This window comes from Onychostruthus taczanowskii, unplaced genomic scaffold (genome assembly GCF_017590055.1).
Source record: "Onychostruthus taczanowskii isolate IOZ18803 unplaced genomic scaffold, ASM1759005v1 scaffold37, whole genome shotgun sequence".
Lineage (NCBI taxonomy): Eukaryota > Metazoa > Chordata > Aves > Passeriformes > Passeridae > Onychostruthus > Onychostruthus taczanowskii.
The window spans coordinates 6,850,941-6,874,444 of NW_024501126.1; the positions used below are offsets into that span (position 1 = coordinate 6,850,941).

The 23,504-nt window shown below is 37.8% G+C and overlaps 1 protein-coding gene across 1 annotated transcript in view; it reads right to left on the bottom strand.

Annotated features, from left to right (window-relative positions):
- CTNND2 (catenin delta 2) overlaps positions 1-23,504 on the bottom strand; it is a 518,515-nt gene that overhangs the window by 245,819 nt on the left and 249,192 nt on the right. The window contains exon 8 of the mRNA XM_041411749.1: positions 2,622-2,816. Within this exon, the coding sequence (XP_041267683.1) occupies positions 2,622-2,816 (195 nt within the window). The remainder of the gene's footprint in view (positions 1-2,621; positions 2,817-23,504) is intronic.

Here is a 23,504-nt window from a genome sequence, read left to right on the forward strand (position 1 = left end):
GTGAAATTTTCAAATTCAGGAATAATCTTTAAAATCAAACAAACCAAAAAAAACCCATAAAAATCCCCTCAAACCCCACAAAGTACAACAAAACTAAAAAAAAAAAGAAAAAAAAAACCAAACCAAAACCAACCAAAAAGGAAACCATACTAAAAAAATTAAATTAAATAGCTTGCAAGTATAACTAACTTAATTTTTATTTCCCATGGGCAGTTTCAGCTGCAGAGAAAAGAATCCTTTGGACAATATCTTTAAGTTTGTCTTCACTTTTCTTTCAGTCAGATGTGGAAAAGCATGCATCATTTTCATGATTAAAGCTATTTTTTTGTCATACACAAAGAGTGTGAACTATGGTGTATGAAGGAGGGCTCTGAAGTCTTAAAGCTCCCCACTCTGCCATGACTCATGCACACAGAATATACAGGCCATGAATCCTTGGCACGTATCTTCATGGAGTACACAGTAATCTACACCCCTCATATCCTACACCACAACTAGGAAGCTAGTCCTAAAATTAAAAAAAAAAAAAAAAAAAAAAAATAGGAAGCTAGTCCTAAAATAAAAAAAAATAAAAAAAATAAAAAAAAATAAAAAAAAAGGCAAATCAACACTTAAAAAAACCCAATAAAGGGAAAAAACCCCCAAACTTGCAAACTTGAACTCCTTTCCCTCCTTTCTGTTAATTTGAAAAAAATTGTATGGTCTCCATCAGAAAGGATATATTCCTATTGGTATTTGCGCTAGAGGCAGGAGTCCAAGAGCTGATTCAATCCAGCTCAAAATTTCCTCTGAGCACTGACAGCTCTTCAGCATGGCTGTGTGAAAGGCTGATAGCATCTGCAGCTGACAGCTACCAACAGAGCAACAGAGTGATCAGATCAGACTGGCACACATCCATCTGCTTTCATTTCCCGTGACCCTAATGATAGGGGTGCAGGGAGGATCAACCCAACACAAAGCTGGACTGATGGGGTCTTTCTTCAGAGTGATCCTGAAGCAATGCTCAAATCCACATTCCAAGTGGCAAAACAAAACTCACCTTCACAGGGCATGTTTCTGCTACCCATATGACTGTGGGGCTTTTTTTATTTTTTTCTCTTTCGTTTTGAAAACCCATCTCCATGTGTAACCAACTAACATCTCGTGTCCCAGTTTAATTCACTGTTATTGTTATCTGTGTTGACTAGCTTTCCTTCCTTACCAAGGTGCTGTGAACAGTACAGACACAGGACAGCCTGCTACTTCAACACAGACAACCAAAGAGATATTCTGCAAGCAAAACAAGAAACCCTCTTCAGGCCATGTCTGGGAAAGAGAGCATCACATAGGCAATATGAGGCAGCCACAGGTGGAACAGAAGGCTTAAAGTTCAATAGAAACAGTGGTTTCAATCACTACCACTGCCTCCACAGCTTACTAATGTAAGCAGAGGGTTTTCTCCCTTTCATGCAAAGTATAGTAATTTTTCCTCATATCCATGTGTGACTCCATACAAAATATGAGACTGTGATAATTTCTTTAACAGGAGGGAAATGGTGCAACGGTGCCCTTCAAAAAAGCCTAAAGCCATTACAGGTATTTTGCTAGGTGATTGTCTGGCTAAATTTCCTTTTTTTATTTCCTCATGTACTCTGAACACCCAAACTTGCATAAGGCAGTAGGACACGCAAAAACTGGCAGCTTTTCCCTTGGAAAACTGGGTTTTTTAAAGAAGTTTCAAAAAAATCGTTTTAAAAGAAAGCAAAGTATCTTGCTCTGAAAAGTGCACTTAACTTTTCCTTGATGAAAATAGGAGTGATCTGAAAATGGACATAATCTTCCCTCTTTCATCAACATAGCAAACATGAAACACCAGAAATACTTACAATTCCTAAGGCAAGTTTCTTCTACATCTGCTTTAGGCTATTTTGGCTGTAGCATTTATATACTCTAATTATTTTGTGCATTAAATACCATAAATATCCCTGTTGATTTTTGATCTATTTGTGGGTTCCAACATACAGCTGTATTTCATTTAGTTGAGAGGACATTCTGCAAGTAGGACTTGTACACCAATGCATTTCAGGGACAATCATTATTATTTATGAATAAACCAGTGATGCTAACAGCTTTTCCCTATGTTATCGTTCAATTTTATGTCTGCGTACCTACACCAAAGCATACCTCTGTGGGACAGAGGAAGAAAATTTACTTATGATTTACTTTGAAAGCAAGTGAACAATCACTTAGCTTTATGTGGCAGGAACTTTGAAGTCCAACTGCAACATAAAAAATACCTTCGTAAGCAAAAAAAAAAATCCTAGCAATTTCTTCAGAGACAACAGATCTGTCTCCAAGACAATACACTAGATTAGCAGAAGTATTTTCTCTCTCTTTATGAGTAAGCTCCCTCTCCAAATTAGCTTAACCTATTGTACATGCAGCACAACATTAAGTATTTTCCCCTTTTGTGCATGTATCTGGGGTTCTATTGATAGGTGCCATCTGCAAAAGGTAATTTATCTGACTGGCATGCACAGAATACATCTGGTTAAGCACATCAGGAAGAAAAGAAGAGTTAGTAGCAGAGAGTAAGTTACGTATCTCATAGAAAGACAATCATGCAGGTTACATCCACCTACCTGTACTAGTGCGGTATGTGCCTGTGTGTGCTGGTTGCAGAGGGTCCCCCTGACTCTGGCTGAGACTCCTCATAGGGGGCTTCTGATAAACTCTGTCTTCGTAAATAGGATCTATATGGTGTTCTGGAGACTGCAGTGCCCTTAACTCGGAGCCAAGGTGGCTGTGCTGGCTGCTGTAAGATGCCCGAGACCCAGCTGCAAAGAGATTTATAAGAGACGTTTTAAGAGGGAGAAAAGAAGAGACAAATACAGGATCTGACTATTAAAATTTTACTTGAAAACAGCACTTAAACACAAAAAAAAAAAATCCCCAAACAAAGCTAAGTAGTAAGTGTTTTCAATATGCAAATAAAATTGCAAACAAGGGCAGCTACAGCTCCACTTAACCCCTTTAGCTGCATCATCCAGCTGCCTGCATCTAGACAAAAATCCCATTTCTTCCAAAGAAACTATATATTTTGGTGAGGTAGATATCATGATTATCATGTCTTCTTAAACAGAGACCAAATAACCCACCACCTTCTCTCAAAAAAAAAAAAAAAAAAACCCAAATACCCCCCCCCAAAAAAAAACACCCTAAAATAAACCAACCAAACAAACAAGAAAAGGCAAAAGCTGCACAACCCAGGAATATCCTCAACTAAACGGGTCCAGGACTGGGGGAGGTAGGAGGGTTGGGGAGAAAAAAGCAGCAGCAGTCAGAACAAGTTTCACATGTTATGCCCATATCTGAAGATTTACAAATGAAATAAGCTGTAGTTGATGAATGGATGTAGATTTACATGAAGGCTGATCTTTCAAATGCTTCACTAAAATTGCAATAGAATGGTTGTGCCTTATCAACATTTCGTCTTCAACACTTTGAAAAAATTCAAGTTGCTAAGACTTTCTAAAACTTAAATATCCTCTGAGAATGAATAAATTAAACACGCCTCGTGAAAAAAACATTTTAAGGATACAGCTTATTTCTTTTTTTTTGGTAAATAACAAGATCAAATGCAATTTTATTAAAACATCTTCTTATCCTACCACTAAAACCAGATTATATTAGAACATTTAAAAAAGAGACTTGTATATTTCCAGCTGTGATTGAAGTTGTCACTTCAATCCTTTTGCCACTCACGTACTTCAGCTCTGTGGTCTGTTATCAAGATTGGCAAGAAGAGTCATGGGGATGCCGTACAAACATTACACATTTTGAAGGTAAGAATAAAGTAAAGTAGACAATAAGTATGCAAGTGACACTTTGCAAATGTCAGATCTATACACAAAGTGGTAACATGCTACTTTTAAGTATTTAGAAAAGCAATCAAAGATACAACTATTCTGGTTCTTGCTGCTAGTTCTGTGAGGTTGAAATCCTGGATGTAGGTGACATTCCACTGGCTGAGCTTGTCAGACCATGGGTGTGGCCATTCCTGCTGAGAGCCTTTGCCACAATCATTGTTTTTGCAGTGGTTTTGTTGCATAAACAGACACTAAATACTTTTAAAATGCAAAGCACAGATATAAAGTAAGGTGAAATTGCAACACAGGATAGGAATATACACCGACACAACATTACTTAAACTTTAATACAAATTGTCTGGAGAAAAGAATAATTTATTCCCTTTCCTTCTTCTAATCAGCTTTTGCCATACATGTGTTTTCCTCTGAATTTTTCAACTTTCGTGCATATTTTTTAGTGGAATGCCCTATTTGCATATTTTTCCCTTCAAACATTTTTCAGTCTGACTTGCCATTAGCACACTGCTGAAAGTAATTCTGTTGCTCTCCTTACAAGAAAGTCTGCCAAGAATCCCAAATATTTTATCTCTAACGACAGCAATTATCCAGAAAGTTGATATTACTATTACAGAATTAAATTCTTCATGGTCTATATTTTCAAAGTGCTCTTTAGCCCTGCACCCTTGAGACTGATTTTCAGAACAGCTGAACTGCTCCCACCAAGGTCTAGTATCCTGCAGAGTGGCCTGAAAAACTGCTTGTTGTGATTATGTCCAAATTTCAATGCATATTTGGCTCAATCTGTATCAGAGGGAAAAATACAGAAAAATTGTGGAGAACATTTCAGACATTTAACAGTGCATCAACAAATCAGACTTGCTACAGAATAATGATTATAACCTATTTTAGAAGCACTACAATTCTTTTGCCCACATACAAGTTAACAGTGGTTTTCGAACCACAGATTTTCTTCCTAACTCAGCTTCCTGTAAGCCTAAATATTTTTCCCATTGAACTCAGTAGCAGTATAGCTCAGATATCAGCATGTTTCCAAACTGTTATCTGTAACTGTAATCTTCTGGTGAGGTGGGCTTAATTCATCCTCCTTCATACTCTACCAATACTTCTGCATTTGCAAGTGCTGATACTAGTCTAAATAGAAGCTTAACATTAGTTTATTATGCTAACATTGAACAGAGATTTATTTGCAAATTATACATGTAATTAGGACTTTAACACTACTGCACCAAACAGTAAGCACATGTATAACCAGAGAAACTTCTTGACCAAAACATTTAACCAACCTGATTTGACTGAAAACAGTTAATTGGCAATCTAAAAACAACTTCAACACATCTGAATAACAATATTATGACCGAACATCCTCCCCAGGAAGTTCAAGAGTTAAAACTCTATCAGGGAGTAACTGCTACTATCCCTCTAACATTTCAAGAAAATGAAGATTTCAACTGGTAACTAAAATATTTTCATTTTAGAAACTAAACCACTCTCAAATCTCAGAAATTAAGATAATTTTAAAATCATGTCTCTTAAACACCTTAAGTTTTAAGCAAAAACAATACTTTTCTATATGGAATTTTACTACACTATTTCCAAATTATCAGGTGTCAGTATTTAAACACAAAATACTACTAACCTTCAAGGTTCTCAAATCTAGCTAAAAAGACAATAAATCATAAGATTTATAAAAAAGATGTAACACTATCATACTTCTTAATGTTTCTATTAAATTGATATTTAAAAAAACTAGAATAGCAAGTTGATTTAAGTTAAAATTTCTTTTCAGCTGCTCCTAGAAGTTTTTCTATGTATTAATTTACCATAGTCTCAACTGAGGAGCAACAGTTTTTTATTGCATATTTTATTTAAATATTAAAATCAACTAACTAGTAGTTAAACCAAGAGTTATATCCAGGAAAGGTCACACAGATAACTTGGGGATTTCAGACAACTGAATCCCACCTCATCTACACACACCCTCCACCACATTCTGATGCTTTGGAAGGCACTGAAGTTGAGATAAATGATCAAAACAAAGACCATGAACTCAAAGAACTGATACCACTGAGAAGGAGAGGGGTAATGGGTCTCCCGCCTGTATCCTGGGTTAGCAGCCAACAGCTACATCCTTTCCTATTCAACACTGCAAGCTCATCTGCATCACTGCCTTCAAAAACTCCTGCATTAAAGCCGTTTGAAGCTCACAGAGGCTGGAAAAGCAACCAGGTCAGAATGGAAAAGCAGCAACCAATATACTACTAGAAAGCAATAGAAGATAAGATCAGCAAGGCCCATGAGCAGTCTCACATTAAGGAAGCTCAGCACCCTCAAAGCGGTTTCCCTAAACGTGGAGGCATCATGAATGCATGGCTCCCCCCAGACTGCACTCGCCAAACCTTCTTATCCAGCTGCCAGCCCTTCACCCCACTAACACTGCACCTCTCTGTGTTGCCTGAAATCAAAGCAGTGATGTGCACCAAGGCCACACACCTTCCTCCTACATATTCTGAAAATGGACTCAGCCCTACTCCCGGTCAGCCCACGCTAACAGCAAAGCTATTTTTCTTTCAGAAATGTCATCAGGCATGAAAGCCCATTCACAGACAGGTCTATGCTCAAGTTCAAAGAAAACTCATTATCAAACTTTCAGTCCTGCTAGTCTTTATTTACAAATACGTATTCAGCACCAGAGCATAGCCAGAACTCTCATAATCATGGTGGCCAAAAAGTGGGGTAGTAGATTAATTTAAAAAGCCCAAAGCAACCAAACCAATCAAAAACCACTGAGAAGAACTAAACCATTATTTAGGGGTTCAAGAAACCATCTATTAATCAATTATTCCAATAGTCCAATCTTATTTCACAAAAGACTGAGAAATTATTTGATTGCAATGCCAGAGATGTATCACAGCAGAAGATATATAGAAGACTATACAGATCTAAAATAACTGTGAGAGGTATCAAATTAAGAAAAAAAAAAAGTTAAATATTTTTTTTAGAACAGAAACTGATTAACCATATGAACAAAAGCATATAGTAAGGAGAGTCTTCTCTGTCTTCTGAAGCCTCCAAGACTGAAATCTGAAAGCAAGTGGAACGTCCTATCTTCTGCACCACTGTGGAGCTTTTAGAAGTCATCTGTGGCCAGGTTCCATCAGGGTATCACATGAGCCCCCAGCCAGGTGAACTGGATTAGGGCAACAAGGATAACCTAGAACTGTCCAGATGAAAATACACATTCCTACGTGTAGTATTTCCTCTCTTCCCACATTCAAGAGAGGCAATAGAAAGAACACATGAGAAGTGCAGTCCTACCAAATTGGATCAAAAAGTCGATCTCCACTCTTTACACTTGAAAAATGCCCACCCTACTAGCTAAATTTTTCCACATTTGTTAGATACATTCCTCAGCGGCACAGGGAAATAGTTGTTTCCTAGGAAATGCTCTTTTTTGACAAAGTCTCACTTCCCACAGGAAGATAAATACTGTAATCAGACAAGTGCAACATGAGAGAAATACACCAAATAATCCCTAATTGCTCTTCATAGCTGGTGCAGGCTGTCAAGAAAATAAATACAACAGACACGTTTGAGTGACACCGCTGATCTGACAGTTTAGGTCAATAAAGGAAACCAATATATTGGCATTTGTCATTGCAAGAAACTAAAGACATTAAAATTACTGAAATTAATGAATCACTGGCATTGAGTATGCTGTAATAAATCTTGGACAGCTTTTATTTGTGCCCTTTTTGAAAGGCTTTATAACCTACCATCCTGCCTTGCTACAGCTTTAAGAAGAAGCTCTCCAAAGACAAGAATACTCTTAAACATCTCTAATAGCAAGAGCATACGGTACTGTTCTCCAGTCCAGGATTTAAGAGCTCCTTGGAAACACAAAACATGCAAGTGATAATCTCGATGTTAAAAAACCCCAATCAGATTTGACCAGATATACCATTCAGCCCTCATTTAGAAATCCTTGATCATTATCCATTGATCAAGAGTCCTGTTAAACAATTTCCTTATGTATATTATGGAGAAACATCACACATAAGCTCAAGATCAACAACCATTGTATTATTCTTTATCAGTTACATGTTAACAACTTCATTTAATTAATCAAACTTTGCTGCAACCCCAGACCTTGCAACACACAGCAGACCTCCGGCTACTTGAGGCTCTAAGTACCAAAATCAGACTAAACACACTACAACACTTTGCACTTAGAAGATGCATCTTTCTGACAAGGAAGATTAAAGATCCACAGCTGGCTGCATCAATTCTTAACTTTAAATATAATGACAGTGTTGCTTGCACTACAAGTTTAAAAAAAAAAAACAACAACCAGCCCCAGACTATGGTAAAATTGCAATAAGCCCATCACTGAGATAAGAGCCTGCAGGCACAGAATCTGAAAGAGAATCATAGGAATTTTGTGGCTTTGATATGTTGCATGCTTTTCAGAGGACTGAAAGAACTTTTTGATTTAAATAGCACATCATGTCTGAAAACCCTTTTTGATCTAAGTTTCTCTTAGATGCTTGTCCTGAAATGCTACTATTAAATAAATAGTAGCATAATAATAATGCTACTTATTAAATGAATATATATATACAGTAGATCGAGTCATAGCTTCACTGCAATTCTGAAAATGCAACATGTGAGAAAGAGCATATGAACAGTGGGATTTTTACTCTAAACTCATATGTTATGAAACCTGTTTTACAGACACTAACTTATCTTAATTTACATAGTAAAGAAATTGATCTGAACACAAGTGCAGAATTAGAACTGAACAGGAGGAGAAGTGGAGTCAAACATTCACAGCTCAAGTTTTGATACTGACTTTGTTTTGTGCCAGAAATTTAAGCAGAAACATCTCCAAAATGCCTGCCTGAATGTATGCATCTTCAAGTCATAACATTGGAAAAGGAAAGTATGATCAACAAGTAATATGACTATAAATAAAACTAATAGAACTCAGATAAGGGAAATGTAACAGCACTGTATGATGAAAATTACTATACCAAAGAGAAGAAAACCCTTCTAACCTGACAACTGAAAGTGAATACAAATTGTTAAGACATGACAGATGGCTAAATTAACCAGTAAGACATGACAGGCCATATGGCAGCTCCAGCTAATGCACACCTTGGTACATCAGCTTGGACCCTCAGCATACCAAAGACCTGCAGTCACTAGCATCGGGACATAGTCTCCAGTGAATTCTTTTTAACTGGGTTTAGGGTTTTTCTAAACACAGGATTCTCACCTGTATAGATTTTACATACACACAAACACAAATGCATCAATTTTTTCTTTCCTGAAATACTAGAATGAAAGATTAACTAATGAAAGCTCAGAATTAAAACTCATTTCTGTTTTTACACTTTTTCCATTCTTACTACATTATTCTCTCTCTGACTCAGGACTATTTGTAGAGATACAGAAAAAAATAATGCTCTCAGTGAATTGAATAATTACACATGACATCTTTCAACTGATATCAAACCCTGGATGCCTGAAAAAAGCCCTACAGGTATGCTACTTCGGCATCATCAGCCCAAACAATAGGAGCTCACCACCAAACAAAAAGTCTGCCCCAATATTCAAATCCCCAGAACTAAAAGAACAGCCTTGCCTCACCTGTCAGTATCTTAGAATGCTTTTCCTCAGGTTTTCTTCTTAGAAGATTGAAATGCAATACGATGCATGGTCTGGAGTGTTTCTTGCAAACTCTCACTGCACTGTCAAACCTATTAGCAGTGTCACCGTCAGGATACTGCCACGTTCAGCTCACACTGTGGAATTTCCCAGACAATTTGTCCATTAACCAGATTAAGTATCTTAGAAAAGTCTCATCAAAACAGATTGGCTTTGGCTGCTTAAGGGACACCACAAAACCAACATCTGAACTAAGGCCAACAGTTTTCACATTAGTGCTAAAAATAGAGAAAGGAAGGAGGAAAAAAAGGGATTACACTTTTGTAAGTGTAATAAACAGGCCCCAAATAAACTTTAAAAATCATTCTATAAAGTTTATTGTGTCTTTTAAGAAGCATCCACATAATTTTTATCCCATTTAAACTAACCAAATATTAAGTTAGTAAGTTTTTAACCAAATATTGGCTTCCATTACATTTCTCAGCATATTTAAAAGAAAAATAAAGGTAGAAATATTTTTAAATAGTCCGTGATTTTAGTCACGCAGTCTAACTTCACTGTAAAATATTGTATCAGTTATTGTAATTCTAAGAATCTTGGGAAAACAGAAGGACCATACTATAAATTTGTACCTCATCCTAGGCATTTTCTTCTTTCTGCTACTGCCCTCATTCTGTTGAAAAGCACTCACCTGCTTACAACATTTTATCAAAAATAAATTGCTAGTGGAAAAGAAAAGTTTGACTGGGAGCAAAGATATATGAGGCAAGTATAGCCAGGAAGAAATAGCAGATTAAATGTGACAGACAAGTTCAGGGAGATAATTCCTATTTCATTTCTCGTCTAGGGTACTGTCAATGAAGAAAAAACTAAAACCAGAAATTGCCCCAAAGCAACTACTACCATACATCAACAATTTGCCTTCAGCCAGCAAGGAAGTAAAGATAATTTTTTTTTTAAACCATTTAGCAAATTATCATCCTGGGTGCTACTTTGTGTTTGTTTGGTGTTTTTTCTCTCCCTTCTCTTAAGCTCTGCCTCTTCCATGCCTCTCAACCCTGCAAATTTCACAAGAAAAGGGAAGAGAAGTCCCATGCACAAATGGGAACAGATGCTGCTATCTGGTTATACAAATCACTGTTCCTAACTTTCGTGCTCACTACCCACTTTTAGTGAGGGCCGAGTGCCTCAGCAACAGGATGATGTTACTAAGCAACACGGCCAAGCAGCTCTGCAGAAGCTGTTTGGATAGTTCACCACAGCTACAACACTATTGAAAACAATATTAGGGCTTTGTAGCAGCAGAGATCTTTGATGTTTTGCTTATCTTCATCTTAGAAAAGATAAAAATTTATTATTTCCAATTCTGAACGCCAATAGTTTGTATTGGACCATGGGCTCTATGCTGATACAAGGGCTGTGGCAATGCTTTCTACTCAGCAAATAAAGGAATGAAATACTGGTGTACTTGATGAGACAGGCCCCAAAAGCAAATATCCAGAAAAAAACCCTTCTACAGGATAGTCTGTGAAGCCCCATAGTGAATGCTTCACTGACAAGGATTGCAAACCAAAGGGAAGTAACAGTGCATCCTTATTTCCCCAAGGCGTCTTCCTTCTTTCACAAGGCTGTACCTAAGCAAACTTGGAGACCCAATTTCTGCTGGTTAAGCAGCAGTATAGGCTAAACATCCAAAACCCTAAAGGTCTTTGGAGGGCTAGAGACCACTTCCAGCAGCATGAGTGATTTGCTAAGAAGCACTGCTGCCTCCAGCTAAACAAATCAGGCACTACTGCACTAATGCCTGCTGGTGAGAATTTAACTTTCTGATCGTGTTTAACACTGTGGAAAAGCACAGCAGCTAAAAACCCCAGCAATTCGGAAGCCTTCCCCCAAACCGAGCATCAGCTCAGTCAACCTTAAACAGAGCAACTTCTCACAGCAGCTCTGGTGCAGGGGGAAGGGGAAAACCTTTCCACATCAACTCGTCCCTGCACAAGGAACAGAAAGAATATCTAGAGCTTAAATCCAACTAGAAGTGAAATTCTCAAGATTTTCAGAGAATTTGTTAAGGAAGGAGCTTGTGGAACAGTAGTTCCCAAACAAAAAAAAAAAAAAACTGTCACTGTGCAATACTCTGGAAAAAGTAGCAACAGAAAACAAAACTCAGTTGGGTAATGAAGTGTCAAGTCTGCCCAACTACAGTATTCCTCAACTGGCTTTTGCTGGGCAACCTGAATTCTCTACCTAATTGTAATGTCCTTCCTAGAAGTACACTGTTCCAAGAGGTGGTTTTCCTGCTAACAGGGAAAAGGCAAACATAATTCTAACGAATCTCAATCACACATGCACTTTTTAAAAAGTATTAACTTATTATGAATATTCTTGTTTTGAAAACCTGTGATCCAGTTTCTGACAGACACAGCTGAAATCTCAGACACTGCATCTGGGGTTTGCTCACAGGAAAGTGTTGGCAACTTATCTTTTGTAATTTCTTTTACAAAAGGATTGCACATTATTAGAGGTCTGAACAATAATAAATTTGGAAATTTTATCTGTAACTCTTTGTATTCAAACTTGTCTTTCATTAAGAGAACAGAGAAAAGCATTGATAGTATTTGTTCTTTCATGTAAGGTCATCTTTGATAGAATTTTAAACACCTTCTCCTCTCAGAGGCTTTCTCCTCCTCAATGAAGACTTACTTGCAGTCCCTGGTTTCTAGACTTCACCAAGACATGAGGTAGAAGTATGTGACATTCCAGGAGAAAAAAATGGAGTTCATTATCATTATCTTTTTCTCAAGGCCGAATTCAAGAAAGGGAAGATATGTCTGGATATTCTGTGACACTCTATTACTCATCAAGTTTTCACTATACATTTGAGACTCGTTGCATTTAAAATACGGGAGTTAAAACATGGACATTTTATTAAATGTATACAAAATCAATTTGATACAATCTAACTAAAGAATTTAGTTATGCCTGTAAAGTTTAGACCAACAATTACCCACTTTTAGAATTATGCTCAAAAGATTATTGCACCATTATTCAAGCTGGTTTTAGGTTGTTTCCATGATGCACCTATTGAGACCTCTGCTAGAAAACATAAAATAATCTCCTATTACTAAAGCCATTATAATCTAAAGCAATTCTAACAAGGATGCTCTAAATAAAAGAAATGCTGAATGTAGAGACAAAGAGAAGAAATACTGTTAACACCAACACATGAGTAGCTCAAGGACTCAAAATTTATGCTGAAATAATCATTGCATCCCATAAAATAAAGTTCTCTTTTAAATTACTATTCTTACTAATATAGCAATCACTCAATAGCATGCATTTAGTATCCAACTTCCAAAGATTCAGAAAAATACCTTAAGTAAAGCCTTCCACAATAAGCAACAAGCAAATGAGGAAATGGATGGCTACAGATTCTTTTTAGCAGGAACTTATTGTAAGGGAAGAAAAAAAAAAGAAAAAAGAAAAAAAGAGAGCAGAGAAAAAAATCTACAAACACAGCAAAACAGACTTTGCAATTAACCTCACAAATTCAGATTATTGTTGAAAAGCATGGCCAGAAAAGGACCTTAGGCTGAAAGAGTGCTGTCACTCCAGCAGAGAGTCCATGCTAAAATGAAATGGCCATGACAAATGCTGCAGGAGACAAATGGTCAAAGAAGGTCACCGGCAAAAGGAAAGTAGATCTAAGATAAGGAACATAAGAAATGTGTTCACAACAGTTTGCAATAAACTACTGGAAGCATTCAGCTTCAAGAATAGCTTTAACAGTAATTTCAATTAGAAGAATGCAATTCATGTAGTCCAAAGGTGACAAGCACTTGAGGCATTCTGAAGTGTCACACCATTACTTACTGGTTATTCACAAATGCAAATTGACACTATTTGCATGTCAAATGGCTGCCCTGACTGTGAAGCCAACACTTCCATGGCCATATGGCTGGCTGAAGACATGTGCATCAAGTCTTGCCTGATTTTATGAAAGTGGTCCAAAATCTACTGCCAACTGAAAAAAGTAGTGACATGCAATCACAACCTTGATAAACTTCAGAGAAAAAGAGCTTTTTCAGCTAAGACAGTTAATTCTTGAATTTATGGATTCACAAGTTAGGATCTCAAGCATGGCAGGACACAAACTACATCACTTCGGAGAAGTTACTCAGTTATGTTCAGCATTAGCTGATTCTTGCCAAAGGCATCTCAAGATGCAACACAGACAAGGATGACATGAACTACACAGGAACTACAACCTCAGACAGAAATAAACACAAAATTTCAGTGAATAAACCTTGAAAACTTTGAAGTTTGGTCAGAGACCAGACAAAGTGCAATCATGGCTCCGGGAGGTCACTGTATTCACTAGGGCTACTGGGTTCAAATCTTTTGAGGGAAAATGGAGAAGAACTAGCTGACAAAGATGCTCCAATCAAACACATCATGGCTGGTTAGTCAAAGCCCTAAAATCAAAGGCTGATGGTAAAAAGCCACTCAGAAGATACCTTTAGCTCTCACTCCTTCCTTGGTCAGATGAATTATAGAAATACAGAAAGACCTGGGTTGGAAGGAACCTTAAAAATCATCTAGTTTCAAACATACCTCAACATGGGCAGAAATGAACTATCCTAAAAGCTGCCAGGGACTCAACTAATCTTGTGTTTTTTCAAAGAAAGTAAATCCTTCATCAAATTAATTATTCTTACCAGAATAACAATAACCTCTATTTACTGTAAGAAGCTATGTAATCTAGCAGCCTCTCCTCTATTAAGAAATGGAGAAAAAACACTAAGTCAGGTCTGTGTACAACAAGCTTCTTTATTTCCTGATAATCCATGCAGGACAGTTCAGAAGAAATGAAAGCTAGAAAGTGTCTCTTGCCTACAGAGGGTCACAGCTGTGCACAGTTCTCCAGATGAAGTCCTAACCCTCCCAGTTTTGCTTGTTATGTGAGGCAATGTAATATTCTATTATGTTTCTAATACAGGTGGCTGAGATATGCTGTACTCAACCAGGTCACATAGGTATTTTCCTACTCTTCTTTTCAGCCAAAGATGCTGAACATGTAACTAGCTATTAAGTGTATTATTACCTCAGCTCCAATCCTGTTCTCCTTTCTCCTTCCATCTTTCCATCTTTCTACACAGGATTTATCTTCCTCTCTTCAGAAAATGCCTCCTAATACTCCACTATCAAGAAGTTTCCTTGGCTTATTTCATAGTTTTGTGCCAAGATAATAAAATGAAAAAGTATTTTTCAAGTAGCCAAAAAGAGTTTTCCTTGTGGAACTTTATTAGGAGTACCCTTCCTTTCCATTACTTCAATCTTCAAAATGACAAACTGAAAATGTTCCTTTACCCAGGTCCCTGCCCAACTACACTCTTGCAAGAATATCCATCTTCTCTAGCTTAACTAAACATTTCCCAAGTGGCACTATAGAAAAACCATGCTCAGAGCCCTGACAGGAAATAGAAAGACATCAAATATCATCTAAGAAAAGGTCAGTAAGCAGGTCATTCCAGCACAATCTGGTTTTGGAGAACTCCTTTTGCAAATTATCCCATTAACCATTTACTACCTTCATGTCTTTTATTATCCTTTCTATCAGGTTATGTTACAATGTCCAAAGAACACTATGATTAGCAGATCTGTAATTTTTCTTTCACTCAGTCCTCCCTTGCTCCACAGTATATTAGCCCCGAATATGCAAAGGATTGTCATCTTCTCCCTCTCCACCTTCTTTTCCCCCATAAATACCTGAAAAGAGTCCAAACCACCCTCTTTTTACAGACCACCCTCCCAGGATTGAAGAGCTTATGACACCTTTTGGTGATCAAATGTAAATATGACTGCATTCCCACTGAACCAGGATGCTCAGGAAAGTAGTGGGGTGGGGGAAAGACCCCATGGAGAGGTGTCATTTTGCTCTCCAGTGACAGGAAATCTGCCCTAGTATCAGAGGGTCACAGCTCCTTCTCCACCCTTACTTTCCTCCCAGGCAACACTCTTTAAACCCAGGGACAGCTTTAGCTGGATGATCAAAAGCTTTTACTGCCTCAGAGCAGCACAGCTGGCTAGCTGATAAAAGGGATGCTTTGCACCTGGATTGGACTGAGAGGATAAGGGGCCATAAGGCTAGACATAGACATACACTGTGGAGGAAGTAAATATAGAAAGGCATATGCAAAAATTTCCTCAGTAAAGGGAGGATTGCATGAGATTTCAAACCACTTGTATTCAATATCGCATTTTTCAATTACAGCATCGCAGAATGGTTTGGGTTGCAAGGGACCTTAAAGATTAGTTTCAACCCCCTGTCAAGGGCAGGGACACTTCTTCACCAACACACTCTAAGTTGCAACTTGATGTACTTATTAGAAATCTATGTGATCCAACTGGTAGTTTTATATGCCATGCCTTATAATTGTAAGATTAGTCATCACTTGGTCCTTCTCATTTCAGTATATTAATTGTGACTTTTGCTTCTAACCACATATGATAATGTACAGTTCCATGAATTCATTATCATTAGACAATACCTCTCTGTCCTCTCCAATATCACTTCTATAAAACCAAAAGGTATTCTGTTCTGAGTCCACATCTATGTGATCTTCAAATTTGACCCTATGATTACTGAAAAATTGCCTCATTTATCTCCCATGATTGCTCACAGAGCAAATTTGGCCCAGTCTATCTTCTGGCAGCTGTTACCACTGACAAGTAATGTGTTTCACCCATGAGCACTCTGCATGTGGCACAGGCAGACATGGGCAACCTCCCCACACAAGCATTGGCCTTAAATAAAGGGACCTTCCACAACTGGCCATTTTGCCTTCTTCTTTCTGCCATAATTAATTATTCTTGATCAGAGGCACCTGCACTGCTTTAAAGAGAGTATGTGCACACAACAACCCAAAAACCATTAGATATGCTTATGCTACTGATAAGCTGCATACCGACTTCCTAAATCTGAGCTACTCCATCTATTACTAAAAGTTTCAGTGCCACAACAACTGGAAAGGATGATGTTTTCCATCACAGTAAAAACGAAGGGCTTGTTCTCACATCCCTTAAATACCGAAAACCCATGATGAACATAAGATTTCTGTCATTTCTTATCAATACTTTTGCAACAAACATTTCCAGGCTACTGGATAACGCCTTGCAACAGGGATTGAGACTGAGGCAGCTGCAGCTTTCACATGTGCCTTCTTTGCCCAGTGCATAAGCAAGACAAACACAATCATCCCATTTCAGACTGCACAGCACTAATAAATATTTCCACTGATGCCATAAAAGACTGAGTGTCAGAAATTTTATAGAAGGGGACCTTGCCTTTGCTTATACTCACTCCCTATCTCACACAACAGCACTCTCCTCTGCTCTCAAGGAGTGAGTTTGAGGCCAAAGACCTACAGCACAGAATCATGCTCCTGGCAACTGAAGAGGAGAATAGGTACATGAGGACACCACTGAGACCTGAAGGCAAAAACGGGTTATAATAGGCAAGGATGAGACTTAGCCTCACTAGCACACCCTTAAGACCCAAAAGTTTGGATGCATAATTGTTTATGAGGCCCTGTTACCTTCCTGCAATCTCACACTAAACAGAACGCAGATCAACATAAGCAAGACAAGCATAGGAACTGTAGTGCCAGCACTGGTTAATGTATTTCCATTTCAGTAACCTAAGTTCCAAGAAGTCAGGTTCCCAAAACACTGCTCTTTGACTTCATCATTCCAGGGATTTCAGCAGCCAAGAAAAACTGGCAAATTCCAGCTCCTTGGTTTAACCATCATTCTGCTAGGGACAGAGACTCTTCTTTGTTAGCTTTTTGTCAACTTCACCTCCTTCTTGTCCTCCTGCTCAACAGGTATATAAGCAGAGACATTTCAAGTTCTGCTCTGATGCTTAAGAAATTTCTTCTAGTGACTTGCATGCTTCAATTTGAATCCTGGCCTTCTTAGGTACTGCTAAAGTTCAGGACCAGAGGCCAGAAACCACATTTGTGGTTACCAAGAAACAGCACAGGCCTCAGTAGTCCCCAGAAGCATGTCTGATGTTACATTTACCCAAAATCTCAGAAACAGCCACTGCCATAGTTTCCCAGTCATTTGGTTAAAATACGTGCAGCTTTACACAAGTTGAACCCATTTTCAGCAGTAGTACACACTGGTGCTCTCTGCCCAAAAAGCTTGTTGGTCTGCAATATTATTTAACACCCCTCTGAAAGATCATTAGGAGTATCAGCCAAACAATGTCCCTCATCAAGAATGGGAAGCAAAGGGAAAGGTGCTAATCAGTGAAAGAACAGGACCCAAGTTTACACATATTTCTTGTGTTTGCTCACATTGGGAGCCAACATCAAATTCATTAGCTCAAAGATATACATGGGGCTTCTTTGGCTCTTGTCAATTATTCCTCTCCTACGAGCAAATTAATTTCATGTGATCTAAATCTGAAAGATACAGGAGCAAAAATCATGGCAATAATAACATATTTCAAAGTCATTCACCTTATTCCTTCTGCTTTCTTGCTGTACACTGTCCATTGTGGATACATTTTCCAAACTGGAATTGAGCACTATTGTAAAGGTTCCAGTTGTAACAATTAGAAACATAACTATTGCTAAAGAAATAGGTAGAATAAGTGACAAAGAAAATCAAAGTGAATATTGAGTTGTGTATTTGTATCAACTCTAAAGCAACACCAGCATATCTAACCTCCGGGTTGCAATGTGGAAGCAAGTAATTTTGTATCAGAAAGACAACAAATTCCATGTTCTGATTAATATCTGAAACATTGCTGGATATTACTCAAAATCTTCCACTTTGTTTTCTTATCTGAAAGAAAAGAGTCTCAAAACAAATAAGAGTAAAAGGAGAAGTAAAAACCCCTAAAACTGCAGTGTCTGTCCCAGAACAAAAGAGCATTAACTGTGTTCTCATGTGTCTGGCAGCAGATAAAGGACTTTTCCAGCTAATAAAAACAAAGGAAAAAAAACTTAGAAAAAAATCTATGGAGAACTCTTTTGGTTAAAATTAATGAAGCAGTTTGTTTCTCTCTATAAAAGAGATACTCACAGGATTCTGTAAAAATACAGAATAGTTACGGGAAACAACTGAGTGTCCTTTCTGTTACGATCAATCACATAGATGGTCCAAGAGCTTACGTTAAAGCCAAAAAAAAAAAATCAAATATTTTTCTTCCTTGCCTGTCCAAAAAAGTACAATGGCACATCACACCTAGACTATTTTATTAACTCAGCCCTGTGCCTCAGATGGGGATTTAAAGGCACAGGGAACTTTTAATTCTGGGGTGATTTAGATTCACTTTGGCTGTAAGTTAACAGTAATGCAGCTCTTCTAGCACAAAAACAAGTACAGTGTGATTTACTGAAGACCTCTAACACTTAACAAGGTAATATTTTTAAAGATGGCAATGAACTAGTGATATATAGATGATCCAATATCTTCATGCAATCAAAAGGAAACATCAATCCATGCTAGCAGTAATGTACATCAGTTATCCCACAGAAAGTTGCTTAAGCTGTTCTGTGCCCCTATGATTGCACACTGACATTAACATGTCAACACTCACCATCAAATAGAAGTCCTGCCATAAGCCCCAACAGGAAACCAGGGTTCAACATGTCATATGCAGTGAAAAGCTTACAGAATGAGAAGTGGTAAAGGAAGGTCCTCAGCAAAGAGAGATGAGTGAGGCAAAACATATGAAGGAGCAGAAGGAACCAATTAAGTGCCTGATAAATTTAGAACTCTCTGCTCAATAAGGGGTGGAAAGCATATTTTATGTATTAACCCATGCCACATTTTTATAAACTGATGTTATTTTAATGTTAGTACTACACTTGCATACAAATAGTCCTACTCAGAAAAGAAAAATTCTTTTCCATTTCGATTTTACTTGAAAGAAGATTGTAAACATCAGGCTGAGCACTGAAGTTTTCAACGCTGGTAGCAGCAGAGCTGTCTAGAGGGATGCTGCAGTTCTTGTTTCAGTGAAATGTGTCACCACTACATGAAAGATAGCTGTGTAATATTCTTTCCATCTAACATTACATCAAGTGATTCACACCAACACTCATTTCTTAAACTTAACCTTTTAGTACAGCTTATGAAACATGGTGCAGTCTTCAAGCAGGATTATTATCCTTTGAGATTTTTGCAATAAGGCAATGCATGAAACTACTTTCCATTGCTTCACATGTCTCTCGTCTTCCCTAAACATGGATGAAGAGGCAGGAGTGGCTTTGTAACATTGGGGCTGCTCCCAGCCACATAACCTGAGGCACAAACCACATGAACAACACACTTTGACTGCCTTCTTCCCCTTTGCTCCTAAATAAACTCAGTACTCCTCTAGTACTGTCTGTCTGATTCTGCCCACGAGAAGATGCTTCAGAAGAGCATGAAGAGTGGGCACCTGTGCCATGACCTGCTTCCTGGAAGTTTTCCCATATTTCTGCTGCTTGCTGTCCTAAACACTCCTACTTCCAGGCAAAATGGGCTGCTTTGGTGAGTTTGGCTCCCAGCAGCACTCCAAAGCTTAGTCCAGGTGTGGAAGTTGCAAGAAGGTATTTACAAACTGTGCTTTCTGGATTTTGATCGCTGCTTGAACAGACGGTCGAATATGCTTGGGAGCAGTGCAGAGCAGAAAACTACTTCTAAAACTGTAATTGCAGATCATAGCAATGAAGCAGCTAGACTAAGAATAAACACAGCAAATGTACACTCACCAGAGCCACTATATACACATGTACACACACACCCATACACACACACACTTGGCAGTGGCAGCAACACAAATATAACTAGACTAAAAGCCATTTCTGAAGACGTTTCTAAGGTTACTCGGTTAAAACTGAGTCATTGCACGCTGTTGCATGTCTCATTTGAAATTCAGGACGAAGTCTAAGAATTGCCATTTTTAAAATTTCAAATTGTTTCATAATCGAATTTGTAGGAAATTAATATAAATAATGCCATCTCCTCAGTTAAGTCTCATACAGATTATGTTTTGGGTCATCTATGTAACTTTTTGCTTGATTTTTTTTTTTAAGGATCTTATCTGAATGTTTTCTCTTTTAAATATCTGAGTCTGGCACTGATACAGTTTGGCTTGTTTAGCACACTGAAACCCAGTAGTATTCATGAACTAGATAGCTCCAGGACAAATTTCTAGTATAATGCAAAAATAATTAAAACAAATGCATCATTTGTGTTTCTAGTAATTACTACAAATACTTATTTTTTTATTGCCAGATATAAAAAAGATTACTTAGTATAACATCATCCCTGTGATGACACATACACGCCAATGCAACTTCACATTAATCACAGCAGGCAAACCATCAATCAGTGCAATGTGACAACTGTTCTCCATTCTTCCTCCTCCTCTCTCTCTCTCAAAAACCCCAAAAAACTTAAACTCATCTTTGGATGTTTCAAACAAGAAGCAAAACCACTATTCATTGAACATTAGCTTTTCAAAATACTATTGCTTGCTCTCCTTCTCAGTGGGTTTGATTTCTAACACAATGACAGAAAAACTCCTGCAAAAATATAATATACTTATAGCTCAAATTCCAAACCTATTTTGAGCAAAAATACTTACAGAAAAAAGGAAGAAATTAACATTACCTTAGTAGTGTCTGTAACATCTGATCCTGGCTAACTCTAAAGCATATGCTAATTTTAAGCCTCTGAGTAGTCCACTGGCCTCAGTGAATCCAGTGAAAGTCTAGAAGATTAGTCAGGCACTTAACACTGCTAGCAAATGTGTAACTCTGGGATGGCAGTGAGGCCACGAGGAACATGCATAAGAAAGGCAGTGGAAAATAAGGGGTAGGAGCACACAATAGGAAACCTTTGCAAAAGAATGGATCATGTGATAGAGCTCCTTTCAAGGACTACTTGAAAGGCATGTCACCACTGTGGGGAAAAAAAAAAAAGATATTTACTAACTTACTGTTGCTTACACTGAGTCTTTGAAGTAGCAATACTTTCTCTCTCCAGGTCTGCCACCCAATACTTATTCAAGTTACACGATTTTCCATTTGTTATAAAATAAAACAACGAGGGTTTTTATATATCTTAAAATCAAATCCCTAAGGGATGAGTAACCCAGTAAATTGTTATGTTTGCTCTGATCAGCCCAGCACTTGGCAAGGTTACTGTTGCTTTATCAATTTTTACGAACTCAACAGCAAACTCAAATGGTAAATCACTACTTCCCTTCTATAGGAAAATATACACAAAAATACACAAGCCATTTCCTAAATGCATGTATCACCTATAGGCTTTTTACTTCACCAAAGCCATAAATCAGTAAATCAGGCAACGCCCTGTAGTAGGCTTTAAAAAGATGCAGGTTATGCAAGAGGCAGAAGTCTTATCAAAAGCTTTTTTTTAAAAGTAATCCAAGAAAATGAATGTCAGTTCCTTAACTTTTATTCAAAACAAAGTAGAAAATTCTGTTAGGAATGTCTACAGAAGCATTATTGGCCAAGAAGGCCAAAAGAGTCTAAATCCACATTTCAACTTGGATCTCTCTCAGGTCAAACAGCTTCTGTAGCACTTCAGAGTCATTACGCTGAACCTTAATCCCTAAATGAAAAAGTTTTGGATGAAGCTAACATCACAGATTTGATGCTCCAATGATACAAAGATGTCTTCTAAAAAAAACCAAAACCAAACCCCTAATACAACACAAATGTCAATGCTAACAGCCCATAAAAAGGAAAAAGTACTGTGCCTGTTAGAAACTTCCCAAAGCAAAGACTTCTATGCTAGAATAAAGGTAAGAAAAATCAGGCAAATACTAGTAGCTCATAGCCACAGGTATATAAGTTTTAAATCCATTTTTTTTCTCCATTCCCTTGATGCTGACTGTTCCATCCATGCCTTTTTAGACTTGAACTCTTGCTATACAATGAAGTTAGAAAACTCCCTAAAATACAAAGTCTGTGGCAATCCTAAATTTCCTCTGTACAAAGGCAGTATTTAATACCTGTGGCCAACAGTGTGTTGGACTACAGCAGGAAGAAGTTGTATTAATATAAATGATAAATAAACCACTTAATACTTGTCACTTAATGGTAAATTAACCACTTAATGTTGTCAAATACTGAGACTCAGTATTTGACAACAGGTTTGATATAAGCATCTTGATATCTTGAATTTCACCTTAATTTAACGATACTGTCACTTTACTCATTTAGTCATTCATACTCACAATGAAAATGTGGTGTTATTAAAAAGTTTTAAAATTCCTGCCCTTTAAATATGAGAAAAATCCAGCAAATAGTTCTTACAAGGAGCTAGATCAAAACAGTATTTTATTATTAGTTAATTCCATCTGTGTGTTTAGACACACAGGAATTACATAGGATGCTGACAACAGCTGGAGTGGGGGAGGGTAGGTGGGTGAGAGGAGAAAGGGGGGTGAGGTCTTCACTCCAGTAAGAGACTTATGTACCTGACTGATAAACTCAGCCTAACTTCTTTATGTATCCTATTTATCTTCAAATCTATTTATGTCACACAAGAGAACATATGAGCATAGCAGCTGTTACTATAGCAATGAAACTGAAAATTTTGAGAACACAAAAAACCCACCCCTGAAGGATGCTCAGTTTAGCTAAGAGATGGTTTAGAGAACAGCGCACCAGTATCTCACTTCTTGGATCTGCTCAAAGTCTGCGTTTACAGAGACATTAAATCAGCTGTAACAGCCTGTTCCCAAAGAGCACTCGGAGCCAAATCACCACTACCTCTTACTCGGCACGACTCGGTACATCGGGAGTTCCTGCTAAGTAACCCCAAACTTGTCAAGTACGCCTAAGCCCCCTGTAAATCCGGGGAAGAGCGATTCCCTGCAAAAGGCTCAGAGGTTCTGATGGCGGCAGAGAAGAGATTCGCCATAGTAACAAA